General features: G+C 51.0%; 1 protein-coding gene across 4 annotated transcripts in view; it reads right to left on the bottom strand.

Annotated features, from left to right (window-relative positions):
* PLCG1 (phospholipase C gamma 1) overlaps positions 1 to 21,994 on the bottom strand; it is a 33,824-nt gene that overhangs the window by 11,356 nt on the left and 474 nt on the right. For 3 of the 4 annotated variants that reach the window (XM_081289968.1, XM_081289967.1, XM_081289969.1), the window contains exons 2-13: positions 21,612 to 21,923; positions 4,507 to 4,659; positions 4,301 to 4,394; positions 4,099 to 4,146; positions 2,039 to 2,123; positions 1,865 to 1,948; positions 1,619 to 1,653; positions 1,385 to 1,457; positions 1,188 to 1,289; positions 901 to 1,019; positions 729 to 814; positions 534 to 654 (exon numbers count right to left, since the gene is read on the bottom strand). In XM_081289968.1, the coding sequence (XP_081146094.1) occupies positions 534 to 654; positions 729 to 814; positions 901 to 1,019; positions 1,188 to 1,289; positions 1,385 to 1,457; positions 1,619 to 1,653; positions 1,865 to 1,948; positions 2,039 to 2,123; positions 4,099 to 4,146; positions 4,301 to 4,394; positions 4,507 to 4,659; positions 21,612 to 21,828 (1,217 nt within the window). In that variant the 5' untranslated portion in view covers positions 21,829 to 21,923. Of the gene's footprint in view, positions 1 to 533; positions 655 to 728; positions 815 to 900; positions 1,020 to 1,187; positions 1,290 to 1,384; positions 1,458 to 1,618; positions 1,654 to 1,864; positions 1,949 to 2,038; positions 2,124 to 3,897; positions 4,067 to 4,098; positions 4,147 to 4,300; positions 4,395 to 4,506; positions 4,660 to 21,611; positions 21,924 to 21,994 lie in introns of those variants that run through there. The other variant, XM_081289970.1, reaches the window with a different exon arrangement.

Consider the following 21,994-nt stretch of genomic DNA (forward strand, 5'->3'; position numbering starts at 1 on the left):
AGGAAAAGGAGCTAGTGAGACACTGGGCTATAGAGATAAAGGCTGGTGGCTGATGTGGTAGTGCACACCTATAATCCCAAAGACTTGGAAAGCTGAGGCAGGAGGATTTCAAATTTGAGGCCAGCCTTAGCAACTTAGTGAGGCCCTAAGCAACTTAGTAAGACCTCTGTCTCAAAATAAAAAATAAAAAGGGCCAGGGATGTAGCTCAGTAGTGAAGTGTCTCTTCAATCCCCAGTACCAAAACAACAAAACAAAACAAAAACTAAAGAGATCAAGGTTAAGGACATGTTTTTTGAGGGTGAGATGATTTGAAGGTGTTCCACAGGCCATAAGGACCTATAAAAAAGGTGGGCCAAGAATGCAGGAAACAAGAAGAACATGGGAAACAACAGCTCAAGCAAGAAGCAGGAGAGGAGAGGCCAAGAGGAAAAATAAGATGGAGGGCAGGGGGGATGGGGCAGGGCACATGAAGGGTCCCGGGAGTGAGAGAGCTGGAGCCAAGATCACTCCCGGAACCCCCATGCCCACTCACTCTGAGGCCACGAAGGCATGCTCCTTGATGGTGTGTAGGACATCTGAGAACTTGATCTTGGTGGTAAGAGTGTGTCCATGGTAAATGACTGGCATCCCATCTGGGCCATCCCAGCAGTCCACTGAGGAGTAATATCACCACGGTCAAGGGAGCATGACCCTCACCTTCCCTCCCCAGCCCCTGGTCCCCACGCACACTCAATACAGCGACAGCCCATCCGCAGGCAGCGAGCATAGGCTTCCAGGGAGGACTCGCTGGAGAATTGGTCCCCGGTCAGGTACCTGGACAGTCAAAGAGAGAGGCAGGTGTGGTCCAGTGGGCCCTCCTCCCTAGAGGGGCTAGGCAGGGTAGAAGGAGCCACACTCACGTGTTGTGCGAGGAGGAGATCCAGTAGTGGGAGAGCGGGTTGTTCATGGTGTCTGGGGACACTGCATCCAGCTGGGAGTTCCACACACTGTTTTCTTTGGAGAACAGGAAGGTGACAAACTGTCCAGGAACAAATGTGGAAGGGATGAGAAAGTGAGCACCAGCTGCCACCCAGGATGGAAGGTATAAGCAGAAGAGGGTGCTCAGCCTCAACTGGGTAGAGAGCCAGCAGGCATTAGGTGGCATCCCGGGGGAGAGTCTAGCTCCTAGGGCCTAGGTGGAGCTCACCTCATCCAGGAAGAAGTATGGCTCCTCGATCTCTCGCAAGGGGTCTCGGAGAAAGCTGAGCATGAACTCCTGCACCTGGAGGCGGTCCACAGCCCACAGCTCCTGAGTGGTGGGGAAAGCAGGCATGAGACAAGCCTCTAGTCAGTGGTGAATGCTCCCCCCACCTCCACCAGCATGACACCCTTGCCCAACCATACCCCTTGGTACTCAAGGAGGAACTGCTGGAACTCAGGAAGGGACACTCGGCAGAGCTCTGGCCGCTCCCCAGTCCTACAGAGAAAAGGCTAGTGCCTACATGATGGACAGATAGCAGGGACCCTTCGGAGGACAGAGCCTAACTCCCAGCCAGCATAGCTCACCCCTCCCATCACTTCCCCACCTGTATCAGAATCACCCAGGGGAGAGCCCCACCTCCCATCTCCAAACCAAACCTCAAGGTGCTGGAATCCAAGATGGGGAGGTCCATCTGCAGGAAACAGAACCTGGTCAGGGACAGAGCCTGGGAGATCACACAGGCAAGGGGCTCTCAGAAGAGGCTGGGACAACAGATGGGGGCAGGCCTCAGGGAGCAATGGCACCCAAAAGCTCCCAAGCAGGGCATCAGGGCTGAAGCAAGCAGGGGTGGGGGTGGGGTAGAGAAGCAGAACAAGGGCAGGGAGGACAGGCGGCTCATGCACCGTCTTCTGGGCGTTGTACATGAGGCTGCGGTACAGCTGAGCAAACTGTCCATAGGTGATGTCCCCACTGCGTTGCTCCAGGTCCTGCATAATACAGAGCACGACTGTTGGTTAGAGCACAGCTGAGGGGCTCCTGGCCTCCCCAACCCTGCCAGAGTCCCCAGAGGCCCTTACTGTCAGCCGCTCTCGGAGGAAGCGCATGTTGGGGACCCGGTAATTGACCTGAGACAGCATGTTCTTCAGGTCCTTGGCTGATATACTAAAAAAAAAAAGACACACCCCCAGGGATCTCATCCAGTTTCTTACACTCTCTGACCCAATGGTTGAGTTCACCTGGGGCTGGTCAAGTAAACAACTCTAGTTGGAGAACTTGGCAACCTGATGGCAAGACTGGATTAGAACCTAGTGGTGAGGGATGTACCTTTCTTTCTCTGGGCCTAGGTTTCCTCATCTATGCAAAAAAAAAAAAAAAAAAAAAGCTCATATGATTCTGGCAAGAGGTGAGGAGGCTCAGTCAAGCAAGGTAGGCATAGGAGGGAAGGAAAACCATCTCCGGCCCACTTCTCACTAGACTCCTGTAGCCTGTGCCTCCAGCTGTCCAGCTGGCTTGGAATTGGGTTCTCCACCTGATATCTACCCAGAAACCTCAGAACCCCAGCCCCCAGGCTGTTAGCACCAAAGTGAAAGGGGCCAGGCAAGGTGAAGAATTCAGAGAGCCATGTGTCCCTGCCCTCCAGGATTGCTGTTGCCCAGGAAATGGGGCCAGGATGCAGACTGGAGACAGGATGGACAAGATGGTGAAGGGAGGCTCTCTCCTGGAAGGTGGTGTTGGAAGGGAGGGGACACTCCTTTTCTGGCCTGATAGCCTGGCAAGAAGCACTGAAATTCCCTGCGGGGACTCAGTTCTGCACCAAGGGTCAACTGCTGTTGAGCAAGCGCTCGCTGTGCACAAGTACTGCCTCACCTGACCCTGAGTCACCCAGGAGGTTAATGTGCCCAAATCCCCATTTTCCAGGAAGGAAATGGATATTCTCTTCTGATTACCACCCTTTCCCTCTTTCCTATCAGTATATAAACAGCTGTTGTTCTGTCATCCCGCCTAGCTCTCTGTTCTCCTCTGTGGCAAAACCCCTGGGAAGAGTCACCCACACTCCCTTAGTGTCCTTGAGCCTCTCTTACCATCTGGCTAATGATGCTCTGCCCACCATGTTGCTAAGCACACAGTTTACTTGCAGTTGTCACCACTCCCTCCTCTCCATGGCTTCCTCTTATCCTCACTACTGCCACTCAACCCCAATCCCTAATGTGGGAATGGTCTGGGATCAGCCCCTGGACCTCTTCTCTTTTCTTGCTACACCTGCCCCTTGGGTGATGACTTCCTACCCGCAGGAGCTTCCCTATCATCAATGTACTCAAGTCAGTATGTCCAACTTCTCTCCTGAACTCATTCTACCCACCTGCCAACTCCACACTCTATCCTACACACACTATAAGACTCACACCTGCAGTGAACCCCTGAACTCCCCACAGTGTGTTCCTCCTAAGGTCTTCCTGCTCCAGTCAATGGCAATCCCATTTTTGCAGTTGCTCAAGTCAAAAAGCCTACTGATCCTTGACTTTCTTTCATACCCCAAAATCAATATGTTAGGAAATTCTTTCTTGGCTCTGTCTTCAAAATAGAAGATAGCCTGAAATGAACCACTTGCTACCATTTACCACCCAAATCCAAGTCCTGCCTTTTTTCTTGTAGAGGGTGAAGCCACTCAGAAAAGCCCTCCACACAGCCATCAACATGATCCTGAGCAAATTAAGACAGAGCACGTTACTCTTCTCTTCAGAACCTCCTGTGGTTTCCCACTTCTTGGGATGATCAGAGGGCCTGACTATGGTGCAGCACCCACACCATCCCATCTGGTCTTTGTTTCCCCCAACTCTTCTTGACCCATATGGCTGCCATACCAGCTGTGAAGCCATGAACTACAAGGCACCCCCCTCATGTACTACCAATCACCCTGACCCTCTGGGTGACTTACATGACACCTAGAGTCAGGTCTGAATGTCCATTCTTTGCCCGGTGGCAGAGCACATGACCGCCAGAGGGCTTTCTGCAGAAGGAGACTTGTGCCAGAATCCCCCACCCCACTTAAGGCAGGATGGTTCCCTCTGGCTCTTCAGGTGGCTGCTCAGAGGCTACTGTCCTGGCTACTGAGTATGAGTTACAGCTCAGCACCTACCGATCCTCACGATTCCGATCCACTGAGTAGAACTGTTTTCGGAGCCACCTGGAGAGAGAGAAACCTGAGGTGAGGGTCACTTCTCCAGCCAGGGCAATCCCAGGGGGGAAAGGGGAGCAGATGGTATCTGGGCACACAGAGTCCCTGCCCCTGCTGCCCTTACCCCCAAGGTCCCCTGTCCTAATTACATCATGGTTCTTACCTCTCAATCTGCAGGGGTGTGGCTGCCTTTAATGTGTCCTCCATCAGCCAAGTTAAGCCCTTGATCCACATGTTCACTTCATCCTCAGATGTGGCTGTGAGCAAAGGTAACAGCTGAGCTTATTAAGGCACATACCTCTCATGGGGGCAGGGCTGAAAGCATTCCCCTTACCTACCCCTACCTCCTTCCAAACCCTGGACTCCCACCTTGCAGGCTCAGGGTTTTTAGGCGGAATTCCATTCCATAGAGGATGACAAAGCAGTGTGACTGGTCTGGCCGGAAAGCAGGGTCCTCTTGATAGCGATCGAAGTCCCGTGAGGTCTTCCCAGGGCGAATCTCCTTGATTTCTCGAATATCAACTAGGAAGGTAGTGAAGAGGCCAGGGTCAGTCTAGAGCCCCCCAGAGTTGCACTAAAAGGAGGGAGGCCTGATTTCCTCACTCATTCCCACTCCTTCCCTCAGGGAACAACCACAAAGAAAGTTGCTCCCACTGTTTCTCGGGGGCCAAGCCAAAACCACTCACAAGCAATCTAGGCAATAAAAGAGAACTGGGTTGATCTAAGAATAGACCTTTACCAAGGGATGAGAGGCCTATGAAGGCTAACAGGGCAGGGAGCTGTGTGGCATCCCACTCCCTTCTTTGCTCCCTTACAGAAAATACAGCCTGGACTCTTGGACCTGGAAAAGAGCTGCACATCAGAAGAAGCAATGGAGACCAAGGCTGTTCCGGAACACAAACACACAACCAATCATGAAGTCTCAAGGGTAGGGCTAAACAGGTCCAGATGGGTCTCAGGCCCATAAAACTGGTATGTGCCTGAAATGCTCCACACCCTAAAGACATCCCCACAGAAGTTCCAGCAAGAGGCCTAGTCTCCCCTAAGGCAGCAGCTGTCCAAGTGCTGCAGATATCCTGGGCCCAGCCCACCAGTTGGCCTGACACCACTTCCTTATCAAAGGGCCCTCACACATCACAGGTTGAGAAGTATACAGGCCTGAATGGCAAGTGACCTGCCTTGGCCACTAACCTGAATGATGATTCAGAGCAACTAAGCCAAGGGACTCATTTAACTTCTCAGTTTTACCACCTATAAGGCAAAGGGCTTAAACTGAGTTTCTCTGGAAGGTAGGGTGGTAGAGAAAACATGCACAGGCACTGGGGCAAGACTGCTGAACTAGAATCCTGGCTCCACCTCACATCAGCTACATGATCTCGGCAGAGGGTCAACCACTCTCTCCACTGCTGCATGTAAAGAGGTAACAAACAAGAGCATCAGGAGGATACTGGTAAGGCCAGTGCTGTTGTAGCTAGAAGTGCCAGCATTGTGCATTGCACATAGAGGGAACTCTGTTCCTTAACCAGCCAGAGCTTGCTCAGGGGCAGAGGCTCTGATCTGAGGCCTGGAACGGCTCAGACACTCTACAGCACAGGATGGCTGCCCCTGGCTATATATCCACACTATGCCCTGGGGCCACCTGGAAGCCTAGACAGAGGACAGACATTCTAGCCCAGGATGGCAGATTTAAGGAAGATCAGGGCAAGCAAAAACAGCTTGGCTAAGCCAACCTCTAGAGATGACTGAACTTTTCCTCAGTTTGGGATCCTCTTAAAATGCTCTGACCCTAGACTCACCTAAAGATGTGGAGCTCTGCCTGGCCAGCCCCAACACCCAGGCTCTTTTCCTGACCTGTCTGTCCCTCGAACCACAATAGGCACCACCTATCCCACCTGGAGCAGTGGTATCACTTCTGACCCTAACTCCAGATCTCCTGCCACAACAGTACTGGTTCTATCTGGGCCAACTCTGTCCTCTCAGCAAAGCCCCCTAACTTTCCTGATGGTAGGCCTACCTTTAGTTCTAACCAACTGGCCATCCATTCTGACTCTCTTGAATCTTCATAAAACTTTATTCTGACCCCTGAAGGTCCCACTCATCTCTACGCCCCAGACTTCTCCTTGTCAGCCTAAGGAGACCTGCTCTCATATGGTCTTCAAAGCTTTTCATAATAGAAGCTCAGAAATTACCTGAGTTTTTTGTCTCCACATCTTCTCTGTTCCATCCAAACTACACCAGACCTACAGCAAGAATAGTCAGTGCTTCCAGTCCCCATTTCATTCCATTCCCTGGCCAGGTTCCACTCTCTTTCACCAAAGACCCAGCTGAGAAGCTCCACCCTGCCATGGTAATCCTCTCCATGTCTCATGGTGCTGCACAGACCTATGTGCCTCATCTCCCCCAGGCCCGGCAGAGTCTCTCCAGCACTTACAGAATGAACAAATGAAAAAAGCAGACACACAGGTTGGGAGTGGGCAGTGAAATGAGGATGGAGTGAAAAAATAAGGTACTATACTCAGGTAGACACAGGGAGGGGTAGAGGGTTAGGATGGGGTTATACAGACTCAGCCTGAGAACACAGAAATGGAACATCCACAGATGGAAGGAGCAGCTTCCACCAGGGGAAATGCCCACATCAGAAAATGCACAACAACCACAAACTCTGCCCTTTGAAACAGAAACCAGTATGTTCTTCCGGTGCAGAGCTACTGTCACCCTCCTTATACCACCTTACAAAAGTAGGGGTGTCTGAGGGCACACTCACACGTGTGCCCCCCCCCCCCCACATATACTTGTTTATGGCCAGGGCCTGCAAAGTCCATAACAGAGGTCTTTCCTCTCTGCTGCTCACTGGGCACCAAAGGTAGTTCATAATGATGTGGCAATTGCAGGGCCAGTCACAGCCACCCCCACAGCCTCTGGTTCACATGTGCATGTGCACAGTCAGTGGGCCCTAGGTGAGCTCCAGCCTGCCCTGTGTTCCTGAGCACAGTTCCACAAAAACCAGGCTGAGTGCAAAACAGGAGCTTGCCTGAAATAGGAACTAGGCAGGCAAAGAGCAGCTCAAGGCTGGACATGTCACTCTCCCCCAGCTCTCACCTGGTCCTTTGAACTGCTTCCTATAAGGAGATACCAACCCGGCTCTGATACCCTTAAAGTCACCAGCAGACTGAAAAGAACCCGGCAGCAGTGAGATGTTCTACCCAGTTCTTGAAAGCACATCCTGTGCTACTCCACCCCATCCTCTATCCTCCTAGAACATTATAGCAGGGTCTTCTTTTCTGAGAGAGCCAAGGCTGGTCCTCCAGGAACTGCCATCATAGGGAGGCGCAAGTCAGACATGGCCTCTGCCCTACTTGCAGAGCAGGAGTAGGAGGCTGAACTGGTCCAGCATGATCTAGGCCAGACATAATATGGCTTAGGAAGAGGAGAAAGAGACCTCCCCAGAACCTGGAAGCCTGGGGAGGGGAGGACCCCTCAGAGGAGCATGACCAGCCTCCTCTCCCATGCAGAAGTGTGGGAGAGTAACGTTTAGGGGAACACTGGAGGAAAAATGAGCTAGGTCTATTGAGAGGCCCTCATTATGCAGGAGATGGGGGAGCAAGGAGGAAGAACTCTCTGAGGACAAGGGTAGGAATTCACAACCAGGAAGCCACCTGATGTGCAGCATGATGACCAAAGCCAAATTCCCAGGGTCACCCCAACCTGAGGGTACAGCCTGCCCAGAGCTTCTGAATACTCATTCCTCCTGGGATCAGGTCTCCACACCCCTGACGAAGGCTACCCAGGATTCAGGAATGACCTGGGTGTGCCACTCCAAACACAGCCGTGGTAGTGTAAAGATGAGGGCAGTAAGGAGAAACCAGTCCCTTACATTTAATCCCCATTTTTACATTTAAACATCCATAAGAAACAAAGACTCGGCCTTTCTTGATGGGCTCTGGGGTAGTGAGCGTCCCCCCTCCTCCACCAGTGCTGCCCCATGCTAAGGACTGTCATCACATGCAAGCTCTGAGAGCTGATAACCTCTCACAAGCCAGGCTGCCAGTGCTCTAGGTAGAATCTTCGGGACTCTGCTCTGCCTCCTACCCCTAATGGAGATCCGCCTCCCCCGTTCCTTCAGGAAGCCTTTGCTGCTGTCTGCTTCCTAAAGCTGCCAGGCCTAGCAAGGAGAACCACACAGGTCTGAAACTGCAGCTAGGAGGCCTGGCAGTCCTTCACTCTTTCGCCTTAGTTTTCCGATCAAGAAACTGGAAATCCCCCTTACCTCAAGGTTGCTGTGAGGGCCTTCTGGGAACCCACCCACCTGTCCATGTGCCTACTGCTGTCAAAATGGGGCCTATGAAAGATGGCAAAAGGAGACACTCACATGGCTGCCTGCCAGGCTCTGCCGAGGGCAGACACAAACCTGTAAGAGAGAAAGCTGGGCCACAAGGGCAAGAGTCCAAGTAGCAATTTCCCCAGCTCAAAATGGGGTCTTGCAAGAAGGGCCCTGGGAAGAGAAGTGGGTCTCCTGGGGTCTCCATTCACAACATCACAAGATGTGTTTTAAGTTAGATGCTGCTTCTGGGCCTGGTGCACTCCTCTGCGTGCTCCTATACAGTCTGAGGCATGTGCAACACCACCGCCCTGCACACAGGAGGGTACGGGAACAGGAGGTCAATGGATCTGAAAGACCAAGTAGGATATCCTCTCTGGCTCACCACAGATAAAATGAAGGTTTCAGTGAGGATACACTAGCTATAGACCTTCAGGTAGAGATACATTACTACTGCATAAAGACCCCCACATGGGAGCGGCAGCCTTGGCCCACCTTCCCACACCAACCTCAGACTGGTTTGTTTTGGTTTTGACAAAAGGAAATGTGCTTTCTACTTGACACTTGGGGACGGTGCTAAGCACTGAGGCAGAATGCCACAAGACTGAATTTGTAAAACCTAAGTTTGCATGACCAGGCCAAGGATGCTGGAAAGAGCAATGTACCCTTTCTACCTCTCTTCTCTTCTCCTTTCTCATCTTCCCTTTCTTGGCCCAGTGACAGGTTCCTGAGACCACGGAGACTAGAGACTAGTTCTTTGAGCAGAGCATCTGAGCCATGCAGGCCTAAATATCAACTGCCTTTTGAATGTGCCAGTAATGGCAGTTGCTATCCCTTTAAGAACGTGTTTCCTCATTTGAGCCATAGAAAGAATCACAAGCACTTTGAGGGCTGAAAAGGAAGATAACTCTCAGGACTGGCTGAGAACCTGCTTCAGCAGAAGAATAGGCCCCAATCCCTGGGATGACACCCAATGGTAGGCAGAGGTGCTCTTAAGGGGACAAGCTCAATGATGGGCAGTTAGTATATTTGGGAAAGGGAACAGGACAATGCCCTAGAAGGACCCATCTGAATGCTCCCTTCAGCACAGACCGCTTCCTGTCTTGTGACTCCTGCTCCTCACCTCCTCCCAGATATTAGGCCAAGCCACAGGCCTGCCACTAGCTCTCCTCCTGCCCATTGCAGTAGGACAACCATCCTGTGTGGCCACTGCAGAGATATACACAGGAGCAGTATTCTTGCAGCCCAGACAGAGTTCTAGGATAGTGGGGGACCTTAGGAAAGAGAAAAGGGATAGTGAGGGTGGAGTACTAACCCTTTTGCAGGACTCCTAAGAACACAGCTCCCTGGGAGCCAGCCAGTCCTTCCCCAGGGTAGAAATGGCAGGCAGTGAAAGGTGAGAAGAGGGAGCACAACCTCCAAACCTAATACCTTAAATTAGACCCAAACTTCTTGGTTAGAACCCATGTCCCAGTGTCCCTTGCCCTCAACAAAGTAATTTTCCAAACAGTCCTATAGGTAGGACTACTTGGCAAAGGGAAGATAATGATGAGGCATATTTTCCTTCCTATTTCTGTGCTGTACCTGCCATCATACCAGACCAGCAGCAAGACAGGACCAGCACCCGCTTCCCAGGACACACAGAAGAAGCTGTAGCCAAACCATGGAATCCAGGTTACGCCCACATGGGCTCCCCAAAACACCTGACCAAGAAGAGCAGCCAAGCCTGACTCAGCATCCGGCCCCTGTCACACCTTGGTAAACAGGAAAAGTCCATTTGGAGAGCTAGATGAAGGTCTGTGGGATTCCCTACATGGGACCCTGCCACAAACTAAATGCTTAGGCACAGCTGCACAGGATCCTCACCAATACACAAGTTACCTAGAGGCTAGATACTAAAGGAATCTCCTCTTCAGAGAAATGAAGAAACAAAGGGCCTAAAGTGTCTTGTAATGGTCACATGGTGATTCATGCAGACCAGGGCCCTCTGCAGTATCCCCACAGCAGCCACCAGTCCTGATATTGGGTATACGGAGGAAAAGCCTGGCAGACACAGCAAGTCTTCATATCGCCCAGGCGGGCAGCCTTTTTCCCTAGGATGCTAGCTCAATCTCACCCATTTCAGAGGTGGCAACAACATACCTAGGCCCCAAAAGGAGAGGGAAGAAGGCCCTACTCAGAGAACTTTAAACTGGAAGAAAGCATAGCAGCCACCTATTAGTTTATTCATCCACTCCATCAAATCACACATTGACTAGGCATCTATCTATCCCACCTCAGGCTCCAGGTTGGGTCCCAGGGAAATAGATCAATAAGGTATTTGAGTTCCTGTCCTTGAGAAAACTCTTGCCTGATGGAGGAAACAGATGGGGAAACAGATAACTATGAGGTCATGTAAACAGTGGAACAACAGGGAGATGTCTGTGGTACAGAGAGCAGCAGGGTCTTGCAGTGCTCTATAGAGGTAGGTCAGGAGGCCAACTTGCACATGTTGGGCAGAGAGGGTCATGAAAGCCAAGGCATTGACACAGGAGTCTTGTGTATTCTAGAAACAGTGTGTTCAGAGTACAGGGAGAGAGGGCAGGCCTACACTGGCCTTGATGGCCACAATAGGGGAAGGTAGCAGTAGGAGAGGTGGCTTTCCCCAACTTTTCTGTCCAAGCCCAGATGACGCAGGTAACCCTGGGGTTAGCTTCCAGGTCAGGAGTTCTGTGTGCTCTGGTATCTGCCTCCCTGCAGTCTGATGCTACCATTCTCCTTTGACTAGCCTGTGCCTGCTGGCCTCCCTGCTATAGAAGAGAGGATAAGAGTCCACTAGGCCAGGTCCCAGGACTGTCTGGGATCTCAAAAGGCTCTCAAACAATGCCCCTTATGATCCATTCAGGTCACATGTAGAATCAGAGTCCTGGGCATAAATCATTTTCCTATCATTCTCTTTCTTGACCACAACTTCCCCCTACTTGAAGCTTTGCCCTCAATCATTTCCACACAACCTCACCAGGTTTTTCTGCTTCTTGGTATTCTCATTAAACAATGGCCTTTGTCAAGGCCTCAGGCCAAGGTCCTCTCTTCTGGGGATCTGCCTGCTGCACTAGTCAATGTCAGCCATGTTCACAGCTTTAACTGCCTCCTATGCACAGACAATTCACAAAACCTCTCCAACCTCCAAGCTTCAGATCCTTCAACTCAACTGCTTACCTCCTATTCTCCACCTGTCCACCTCAAGAACACCCTAATGGCAACCCCCAAACCAAACACTGTCTTCTATCACCAAAATCCAGGCCTCTTGTCATGACCTGATACCAGTCAGCTAACAGTATCCCCAAACAGGTGCATAAATTTCGGAATCATCATTGGTCCCCTTTCCTCTCACCAGTTTCAATCCAATCTTTCAAGTTCTGCTGCCTTTATTATGCACAATTAACTACATTCACTGAACACCCATGAGGGGCATCATGCTAGGTACTAAGAACCCAGGTTATCTCAGGGGTTTGAATGTGGGAGGAAGGATTAGATTTGCACACTATGCTAGACAGGTGATGTTAAATAGAGCCCACAGACAAATGTTCTGAGAAGCTGTGAAGCAGGGAGCACAAGGTAACTGCCTCTGATGGGTGGGAAGAGAACAGGAACAACAGTGGCACTGGACATCCCTCTCATTTCTTGCATAGTTACTTTGTGCACCACTGTGCAAAACTCTTGATAAGACTGTTTCATTTCATCTTTGCAAATAACACCATGAAGCAGGTATCAGAGGTTCCCATTTCCCAAGTCAGAAAACTAAGCACAGAGAGGTTAATGAACTTATGCAAGCTGGAAGCTCATAAGTGACAGAGCCAACAATATTTCAAAGCCAAGACTGTCTCTGAGGCAGGTTTGTGTCCTGTACCGTCTCAGGATCCCTGTGGGAAAAGACCAAGTGGGGCCAACAGAGACAGAGGAGAGGAAAGGACTCAACACACTGCTGCTTCATGGCTTTTGTCAGAATGCTGAGCACATGTGTATTTTAAGGCTATCTAACTATATTCTCCATTAGAGTGTAAAATCCTTCTAGGGATGGACTGTGTCTATCATCTTCACCACCCCATGGTCAGCAACAACTTATTAATGAGTATTTGTTGAAAGAGAAAAATACAATGAGTCATTGCTACCCAACCTGCTCCAGCTCAACTTCCCACAGCCCATGACACCTGGAGGCCTTTGTCTGCCACTCTGTCTCTGAGGACCCTCCCATAGAGCTGAGGAAATGAATTAGAAAGAGAAAAAAAATCTGGGATCTCCCTCCCACAACAAAATAATAGGGGCTTAGGACTGAAGTAGGGAGTTGAAAGGGAAAGGAGAGAGTAGAGGCCTTCACCTCATGGAACTCCTGAGTCCTGTCTCACCATGCAGTCATGGCACCCCACTCTCTACCACTGCATATTCCATATGCAGGTGGAGGTAAGGCCAGTCTTACACCCCAAACACAGTAAACCCTGACTACAGGTTGGAGATGTTCTCAATGAGGACAGAAGTTATCAAGTTGGAGGCCTACTTGCTTAGACATTCTGCCTCTGCAGATGCTACAAGGTTCTCCTATTTCAGAGTTGCATGAATCAGCTCCTTTATAGCAGCTGACCATAGTCCCTTTGGGCCATGCCACCCCAAGTCAGTCTTTTCCCTTTTGCTTCCTCATGAAGCAGGGCCCCAGTGAGTGATCTAGTCTCTGACCTTACCCCAGGTGACAGAATTCACTCACTGCCTCCCCAGGAATTACAACTTAGAAGCTTTGAAATTCTACTGACTTGTAATCCCTAGTTCTATTCTCGGAGGACACATCTTGCCTCATCCCCCTCTAGCACACATCCTTACTTGGAGCTTCATGCTTCCAGTGTGAGCCAGTTCTCAGGGCAGGAACCAGGATAGTCTCTTGGGAACAGTCTGATATCAGGCATTCTGTTCTCAAGAGTGAATGCTCTTGTGTTGCTGCTGGCCTCAAGAGGCCCTCTGTAAAATTCCTAACAAAGTGACATATGCTACCTTTCCTATACTCCTTGGGCCATAAGCAAGAACTCCCAAGGAAAACCACAATCCCAGTTGGGACTGACTAGCTAACACAGGCACATTATACTCAAATACTGCTGTGGGGTGGAGGAAGTGCAGAATGAGAAGAGAGCTGCCTTCAAACATTTGGAATAGCAGGTAGTACAGAGAGACCATCAGGTATGCCAGCAGAGCCTCAGAGAAGGCCATTACCCACTACCTCTGGTGATACCCAACCTGTCAACTGAGGGAATCAAGCTGTACTCCTTTGTATCTCCTGTCCCCTCACCCAGGTGAGAAACCTGTGGAACCTGAAGCAGCCGTCCTCCTCCCCTTTTCTAGGGTCAGTTACTCTATGAACTCAAGCCCACACTTTCTGGGCCTGAGGTTGATCAGTCACTCAATCCACAGGGTTAGAATTCCCCCACCAAACACCAATCTCAGACAGACAGAACCCAGTGTGGTTGATGTCCTCCTCCCACCATGGCCACGCCAAGGACATGTGAATAGGGGCATGCATGTCCTCAATAATCACTTCCCCTAGGAACTTCAGCTCAGTCATACACCCAGGTATCCAAGAAAATAGGAAGCCAACCCTAAAGTGAACTCCCACCTGGGCCAAGGGTGAATCTTATTGAATACAAATAAGTGGTTAAAGTTGCTGTGGGCCAACCCTCACCAGTCTGGCCAGCTGTTCACCGCCAAGGCCAGGAGCTTCAGTCACATGAAGCTCCTCCTCACCCACTCTTCACAGTGCCCATGCCTTGTTGCCTCAATGCCAGGTACCTCAGGAGCCTTTGTGCAGATCTTCTAACCAACACTGATTTGCCAGCTAGTGTGGGAGGGGTCCATGGAGTAGGTTAGGCTGCTACAGAGAGAAGGCCAGTTCCACATGGGCATTCAGGCTCAGCCTATTGCAACTGGAAGCCACCAATGTCTTCTGCTTTCATGGTTTTCCACATATTTGGACTGCTAGCTTCCCAGGATCAAGGACCAGGTCACCTCCTTTTCTTGCTCCCTGACTCCTTTGTGCCAGGCCTGTAAAGGAGATGCCAGTCTTCTGCAGGAGAAAGCCTCACCCCATTTACTTTGCATCCTGAGTCTAGCTGAAGCCAGGGCCCACCGGCCAGCACCAGGAAGGGCCAAGGCAGGAAGGAAGCAGCAGCGCCTATACACAAAGCCTACAGTGGGCTATAAAAAGGAGCCCCTCCCTGCTTCCCCCAGGATATGGGCCTGGTTCCTAGGAGGTGAGGCGTGGGGAGAGAGCTAGTGCTTGTGCCTAGGCACACAGCCACTGCAGCCTCTCAAAGGCTAGCCCAGCACTATCTCAAAAGAAACTTGTTTTGCAAGGAGGAGCACGAGAGCAGTAAGGGAATTCAAGTAGATTCAAGTAGAGATTCTCTGAGTCCCATCTCTCAGGACTACAGCCTCCCCCAAAGCAACCAATTCTACTGTCCCAACTGCCTCTTCTCCCAACTCCACAGAATTCAAGGACACCCCTTCACACTTCTTTCTTTGCTCTCTGGGGGACTAAGCACACTTCCTAGAGGCCTCTAAGCACGTAGGTTCTCACCCTGGAGGTTCTAGTACACACAGCTCTAGGGAGCAGCCATGATGAGAGGCAAGAAGAGGCTCTAAATCTGGGGTGATGACAGGAAGCTGTGGCAAAACAGACCAGGCTCAGAGGAGAGCTCAACTAGGGGCATGTGAGTTGGGGCTAAGGCAGGGAGATTACAATTAGGTAAGGGCCTCAACATCTGAACACAAAGATACACCAATTTCAAAGATGCCAGCTAAAGGCAGTCTCTTGACTCCCACAGGGGCAGTCTGCTCTATGCCAGCAGCAGAGCCATCATATTGTCATTTTCCCCACAGTGAGAGAATATACTGAACACTGTAGCAGGAATCAGAAATCCTAGGCTATATGACCTCACCCTTGGGACCCCGGTTTCTTCCTTTGTACAAGAGGAATAATAATTCCTGCCCTCCCTGGGTTTATGGAGCTGTTGCAAATCTCAAATAACACAAAAGATGAGAAAATGCTCCATGAACTCCCAATGCACTATTCAAACACCAGAATTTTTTGATGCCCTGGACCTCTGTGTATAGACTCGGGGAGAAAGAAAACAAGCAGACTCCTAACCAGATTGTCAAGAGCAGTCACAACCACGCTGGGTGGTAGAGAAAACGGGAGCTCTGCAGTTCTCCTTAAAGTGAAAGAGTAAAGGAAACAAATACTTAAGTGCCCGGAGGCTGGGCGCCTTCACAGAAAATCTTACATATACAAATTTCATTTGATTAGCATTAATATACAACTCTGTAGGAAGAAATTATTTTTATAGAAAAGGGTTAGTTTGAAAGTTAATGTAATAAACCCAGGATCACAGGAAGAGTTGAGACTCAACCCAAATGTAAATAGCTCTAGCTACAAATCTCCAGACCCTAAATTCAATTATCAAAAGGGTGGGGCTATCAGGCCACACCTCGCCCTTGGGAAGTCTCACCACTTATAACCACTCCGAAATTCCCCCAGGGTAGCCGTAGCACCTTCAGATAGGGAACTCTACACGTGGAGCTCCAGAACACTCCCTTCCTCCCACCTCACACCCAGTTCTCCTAGAACTCTCCTTAAAGTCCTCACCAACTTCTCTATTTCTATAATAGGGAGTGAAGAGGGGAAATTCAGGCCTTTGTGACCTCAGGCTTCACTTCTTCCCTCAGATATATCCATCAGTGGCCTCCTCAAAGCCACATCCCACAGGAAAGGGCAAAGAGTGTGAAGAGATGCTGTGAGTTAGGGAGACGGATGTGGACAGGGCAACAGAGGCAGCCCCCCCAGCCTGGGCTGTGGTAACAGAGAGCTTCCTGGAAGACAGGGTCTCCCACCCTGCTCAGATAGCAAGGCACTTAGAAATAGGCCGACGTTGATGTCTTTGCCCCACAGGAAGGGTTACTACCCAAGCAGCTGTTTCCAGCAACCACCTTGCCTCCCTGAAAATGCCATGGGTGGAAAAGAGCCCTGACCACAAAAGCACTCCTGAGAATTGCAAGAGTGTCCACAGCCTCCTTGCCCTGACTCCAAGGGCTCAGAGGCCAGGAACCAGCCCTACAACACAACAGGTACCTCCACTCTCCTTCCCATCAGGCCCTCCTGGGGACTCAATCCTACGCACCTCCTGTCAGAGCTCCACACATTAAGCACATACACTATGCCACATTTAATGCCAAGGACGTTACACAGATTCTCACTGAATCCTTACAAAAACTTGAAATAAATTCCATTTATTACTATCCCCTTTTACAGATGAGAAGCTCAGAGAGGTAAGAACATACTGTAGGTCACAGAGTAAGTAAGCTGCTTGACAGGATTCTGACTGGCAGTGTGAGCTCACAGCCCAAACACTCAACTACTTAACTCTACTATCTCACCTCTCAAGACTTTGGCCTCTCTCCCCTCTGCCACCATTGCCTCCTGGTTGACTCAGAAAGGAGGTCTTATTTGGGTCCTCATCAGCAGTCCCCTACAAACTGCCCTCTTCCCCAACCTGACAGACTACAGCAGGAGCATCCCAGATGCACAGAGCAAAGTCAGTGCCACTGCAGCTTGTGCTGACCCTAGTACTAACGGGATGGAGTGTGACCCCCTAAACACAACACACAGAGCACAGCATACGGGGAGCCCTCCCTAAACTGTCTCATCCATCACAGCCTCATCTCTACCATGCCAAATGCATTTCCAATCCCTCCATATCAGCACAGGCAAATTCCTCAAGCATTCAAGGGCCAGCTCAAAGGTCACCTCTCCCATGACACACTCCCTGGCTCTCTCCTCATGCACTCAGAGTTCTTCATACACTTTTGCAATGGTGCCTAAGACGCAGAGTTATAATAGCATGCTCCCAAGTCGGTTCCACCTTAGAGGGCCTCACAACACGGACCATGTCCCATTTAGCCTTTGAACCCTCAGTGCCTTGCACTGGGCAAATAAGAGGTATACAAATAATACTTAATGAGTAAATGCCCCTCGCACCAAGGGGCCACCTGAAGCAAAGCTAGTAGCCAAGATCTCTAAGCTCTGACTCAAAAAACTGTGCATCTGTGTTGACACATAGACACTCAGAGTGCTGGGAGAAGCTAGAAGTGCTCAGTTTTCTAGTCATCTGTGAAGCAGGCCCCTTTCCTAGATTCACTGGAAAGAACCCCAGCTGCAGAGAGGGCCTGGAAACCCACACATTGGAGCAAGCCGGGGGTGCTGAGGAAACACTAAGTGGACTAACTTCCCCTGGAAAAAGGACAGCCAGACCGGAAACACACAGGCAGGAATGGGTAGCTGTCGAGATCCGGACATGTGCTTTTGCCCTTCTCCAGCTAGAAGTAACCAGCCAGCACAAAGGAAGCCTTATGACAGCCGCCAGTGCCTTGCAGCACTGTGGGCCTAGCCCTCAGAGCAGGCTTCTCGGTGTACTCCTCTTCTCACCAGGTGAACACCCACTGCCACAGCTCACCCCAGCCAGCTGGTCCCAACACCACCTCCCCTCTGAGCCCATTTGTCCCATCAAGGGGCTCACCTGTTTTCTTTTGTCAACATTCCCCTTCATTAAAGGTACCACTTGAAATTTTCTTAAGTGTTTTAATCTTCCCTGAATGCAAGGGCCCATTTTTATTCACTTTGGGGTTCCAAAGTCTCCACAGACGTACTGGGCTCACACAGAGCACCTCCATGGGAGTTTCCACCTGACACTGTGCCCAAAGTAAACCTCAACTAGGCAACCTTGCCAAATGCAGGTCTAAACCATATTACCACAGAAGGCACCATATAAAAAGTATAGAGCCATGGCCTAGAGAGGCTCAGGCTGTCTTGGGAAGCAGAAGCTGACGAGGACTAATGTGCCATCTAAGCATGAAGATTTTTCCTCACAGAGGGGCAATGCAAACACAGGGAAAGCAGGGGCCTGAGACCCACTGGCAGCATAACCCAAGAGCAGTCACCTTGGGGTGTCAGCCAGACCTGACTGAGGGCCGGGCCCAGCTGAGGTACTGGCACACACTGACACTAATCACTCACTCCCTGTATTTCTATTTCCTCATCTATAAAATGGGTGGTACACCTGACTACCCTGCAGGACTCTTTGAGGATTAGCCAAGAAAAAGGTAAAACATCTCTTTAGCACTCAAGAGGAAACCTATAATTGCTTTTTATTCATTTAAAGTCTGCAACAAAGCCAAAGCCAAATACCAATCCAATTCCTGTCACACAGCCACACAACCAAATGGCACCAAAGCACTTTCCCACCCCTCTTTCGAGCCAAACTCCAGCTCTAGAAATCAAAAGGTGCCAGCCTCACTCCACAAGTGACCAAGTGAGAGGGCACAGGGTTAGGACAGAATGAGGTCTCACACATGAGTGCTGCACACTTTCATTGAACCACACTGTCTATCCTTCAGGCACACAGACACCCTGAGGGTAGCGGAGCATTCCTCTTTGGCCAGGCTTCAGACACTGTATGGTACACTGGCAAGGCTAGCAGGAAAAGGCCAGACACCTGAGGCACCTGGGCAAGAGGCCAGATGGCAGGGGACCCAGCTGGCAACTGAATCCTCCTCAGAGTCTGCAGAAGGAGGCTGTAGAGATCAGAACCCACCAAAGCAGTGAGCCATGAATGGGGCAGGACTTCAATGGGAGGCTTTTCCTGCAAGGTCTAAACTTGACACATGCATCTATTAGCCTTTTACTCAGGTTCTTTCAATCCACACCCCCAAAATCAAAGGGCTATACACATTCTGCCTGCCCTTCATGCCTCTCAACTCTGTTAACCAACCAGAACACTGAATTTGCACACCTCTGGCTGACTCACCCTGGAGGGTTAGGGGAATAAAGTCCTTTATATTCCTGCCTTCATCCCCCAAAGATCTGAGTGAGACACAATGAACTAGCTGGTCCCCTCTCCACACCCCTTCATTCTGCTCTGGCAAGAAAGTCACACCGAGGAGGCAAATGTACAGAACTCCAAACACTTTCTTTACAGAAACACTGTTCTACATGATGGGCAGGTGAGTGGGTAGATGGGGCAAAACAAAACCGTTTCCTCCCTTTTTCTGAGTAGCAAGCTAAATGAAATGTGAACTTGGTCTCTGTTCTCCTTCCTGCACACTTCCCTTCTCTTAGCAACCACATGAGACCTCCCTCAACATTCCCAGTCCAGGGTCTAGGGGTGCAGGCATAGTCTATCATTATTAGTAGTAGTAAGTGCTACTTAATAAAAACAATGTGTCAGGCACTATAATATGTCAGTTTACAATTATTAAATATTTACAGTATCAAGCACTGATGCTTTATGCCAACTTACATCAACTATCTCACTTAACCACCAAAGCAATCAAATTTGGTAGATATACAATTACCTCCATTTTACAGATGAGAAAACCAAGGCTCAGAAGCTGGCCAGGTAATGCACAACTAGTATATGGGCTTCAAATGCAGATTTGTCTTCAACTACTGTGCTATACTTATTGCCTGCTCATCACATGCGTGGGTTAAAATGCAGCTGTTGTTACCCAAGAGATCTTTATCTGGGAACTTCCAGCTGTGGACACCACCTCAGCATAGGGAGTACCACAAAAACAGGAAGGAGGCCATGCCTGGAGTTTGATGGGTGATGTTTCCAAGGCTATCTCATCTCTTTGTAGTATCTATCCTTCTTCCACATTGAATCTGACAGTCTCTAAAATCACTAAAATGTTCTCCCAAGAGCCAAAGGGGGCACTGAGGAAGGAGAATGCCATTAAGTTCAGTAGCTCTGTCAGATCTGGATTTTACTGTGGAGGATGGCTGCCTCACCACAAGACTTTCCTCCCTCTCCATCTCCTTACCCATCTATAGCATATACACCATACCCAAGAAGGTCTGTGAGATCTTCTTGTGGCTTGTCACTTCCTGACCCCCCTCCTCCACTAGGACCTGGTTCTGAGCCTGAGTCTCTTGACACCAGACTCTGGAAGGTCCTTGCAGGAAGCAACCCACAGCCTGGAGTGCATACACACCATTTCTTCATGCTGGGAGGTATCGGGGTAGAGGGCAGAGCTTAGTGTCCATAGGGTCACAAACCAGCACATGGTAAGTGCAATATTGCTGGAAAAGATCTGGGGTTTCTCAAAATCCCCCAACTCCCTCCTCCCACCACAGACTTGTGCAAAAGCTGCCAAGATCAGGCCTGGGAAGGCAAAGAGGCAGGAAACCAAGAGGAGCCGCTCCCGCGGCTCCCTGGGGCCACCGGACATAGGACACAAAGGGCTAGACCCCAAACTGAGGGCACACTTCTAAGAAGAGTACCTGACTCTGAGGCACTACTAGCCTTTCTAGGGCCAAGCTCTTGGTTACATGGTTATAGGGGCAAGCGGAATCTGGAGCCTTCACCAAGAGCCCCAGCTCTGGCTTTGAGTGTCTACCCACCCACACAGGCCTCCAAAACTCAGCTTTGAGACAAAAGAAGCGTGAGGCTGTGTGCGTCTGTGTGTGTGTGTGTGTGTGTGGGTGTTGGTTGGGGGAGGAATAGCCAATGTCTTCTCTCAGGCTTTTCCAACCTAAACAGGACCACCTTCCTACCAGTTCCCAAGAGGCAGAAGAGTAGGCTCAGCTCTGCTCCAAAACCAGCCCTACTCCAACATCTGCCTAAGTTCAACTCAGGGAAACCAAAGGTCCCTTTGCAAATAAGCCCCTGGCCTGGGGGCCCAGAGCTGTACACAGACTGTGCTTTCTGGAGAAAGGGCGGTGGGTGGGGAACATCTAGCCTCGGGCTGGGTGGGAGCCGCTGTCTAGGCTCCCAAGGCCGTCACCACCACTTCTGGGGGACTGGGGCCCGAAAGCCCACCACGATGGTGTCCAATCCCCAAGGACTTTTAGGCCTCGAGGCAAAGCACCTTGGAACATTCTTGGGGGAAGGGGTGTCCTGTCAAGTGATCGAGGACCCGATGCCCCCCGTGCCGACCCCGGGAAGACAAGCGGGGGCGGGGTCCGGGAGGAAGAGAGAGAGGGCGGGCTCGAAAGTTTGCCCAAGTGTGCAGTGGCCGGCTGGGCGCCGGGAGCCGGCGGTCCCCGCGCGCTCAGCGGGCCTGAGCGAGGAGGGGGCGCACTTACTAGCCCCCTCGATCTTGTCGGCGCCGCGGCTCCACGTGATCTGGCGCGTCTCCAGTTTGACCTGGAAGGTCTTCCGCTCGGGCCGCTGCGACTTCTTGGAGTAGAACAAAGTCATGACGGTGCCCACCTCGAGGCTGCGGCAGAGGTGCAGCACCTCGGCGTCCGAGGGCGCGCCGGGCCCGCAGCCATTGGCGCATGGGGACGCGGCACCAGCCATGGCTCCGATGCGGGGGAAGGCTGCAGCGCAGGCCCGCCGAGCCCGGGGAAAGGAGGCTGCTGGGGCGGCCGGCGAGCGGGACCCGGCGGCGGCTCCTGCGGGCGGACACGGGGCGGGGCGTGAGTGCGGGGCGGGGCCTCTAGAGGTCCCGCCCCGCGTCGGGAAC

This window comes from Spermophilus citellus, assembly GCF_964194105.1.
Source record: "Spermophilus citellus genome assembly, chromosome: 4".
Classification (NCBI taxonomy): Eukaryota; Metazoa; Chordata; class Mammalia; order Rodentia; family Sciuridae; genus Spermophilus; species Spermophilus citellus.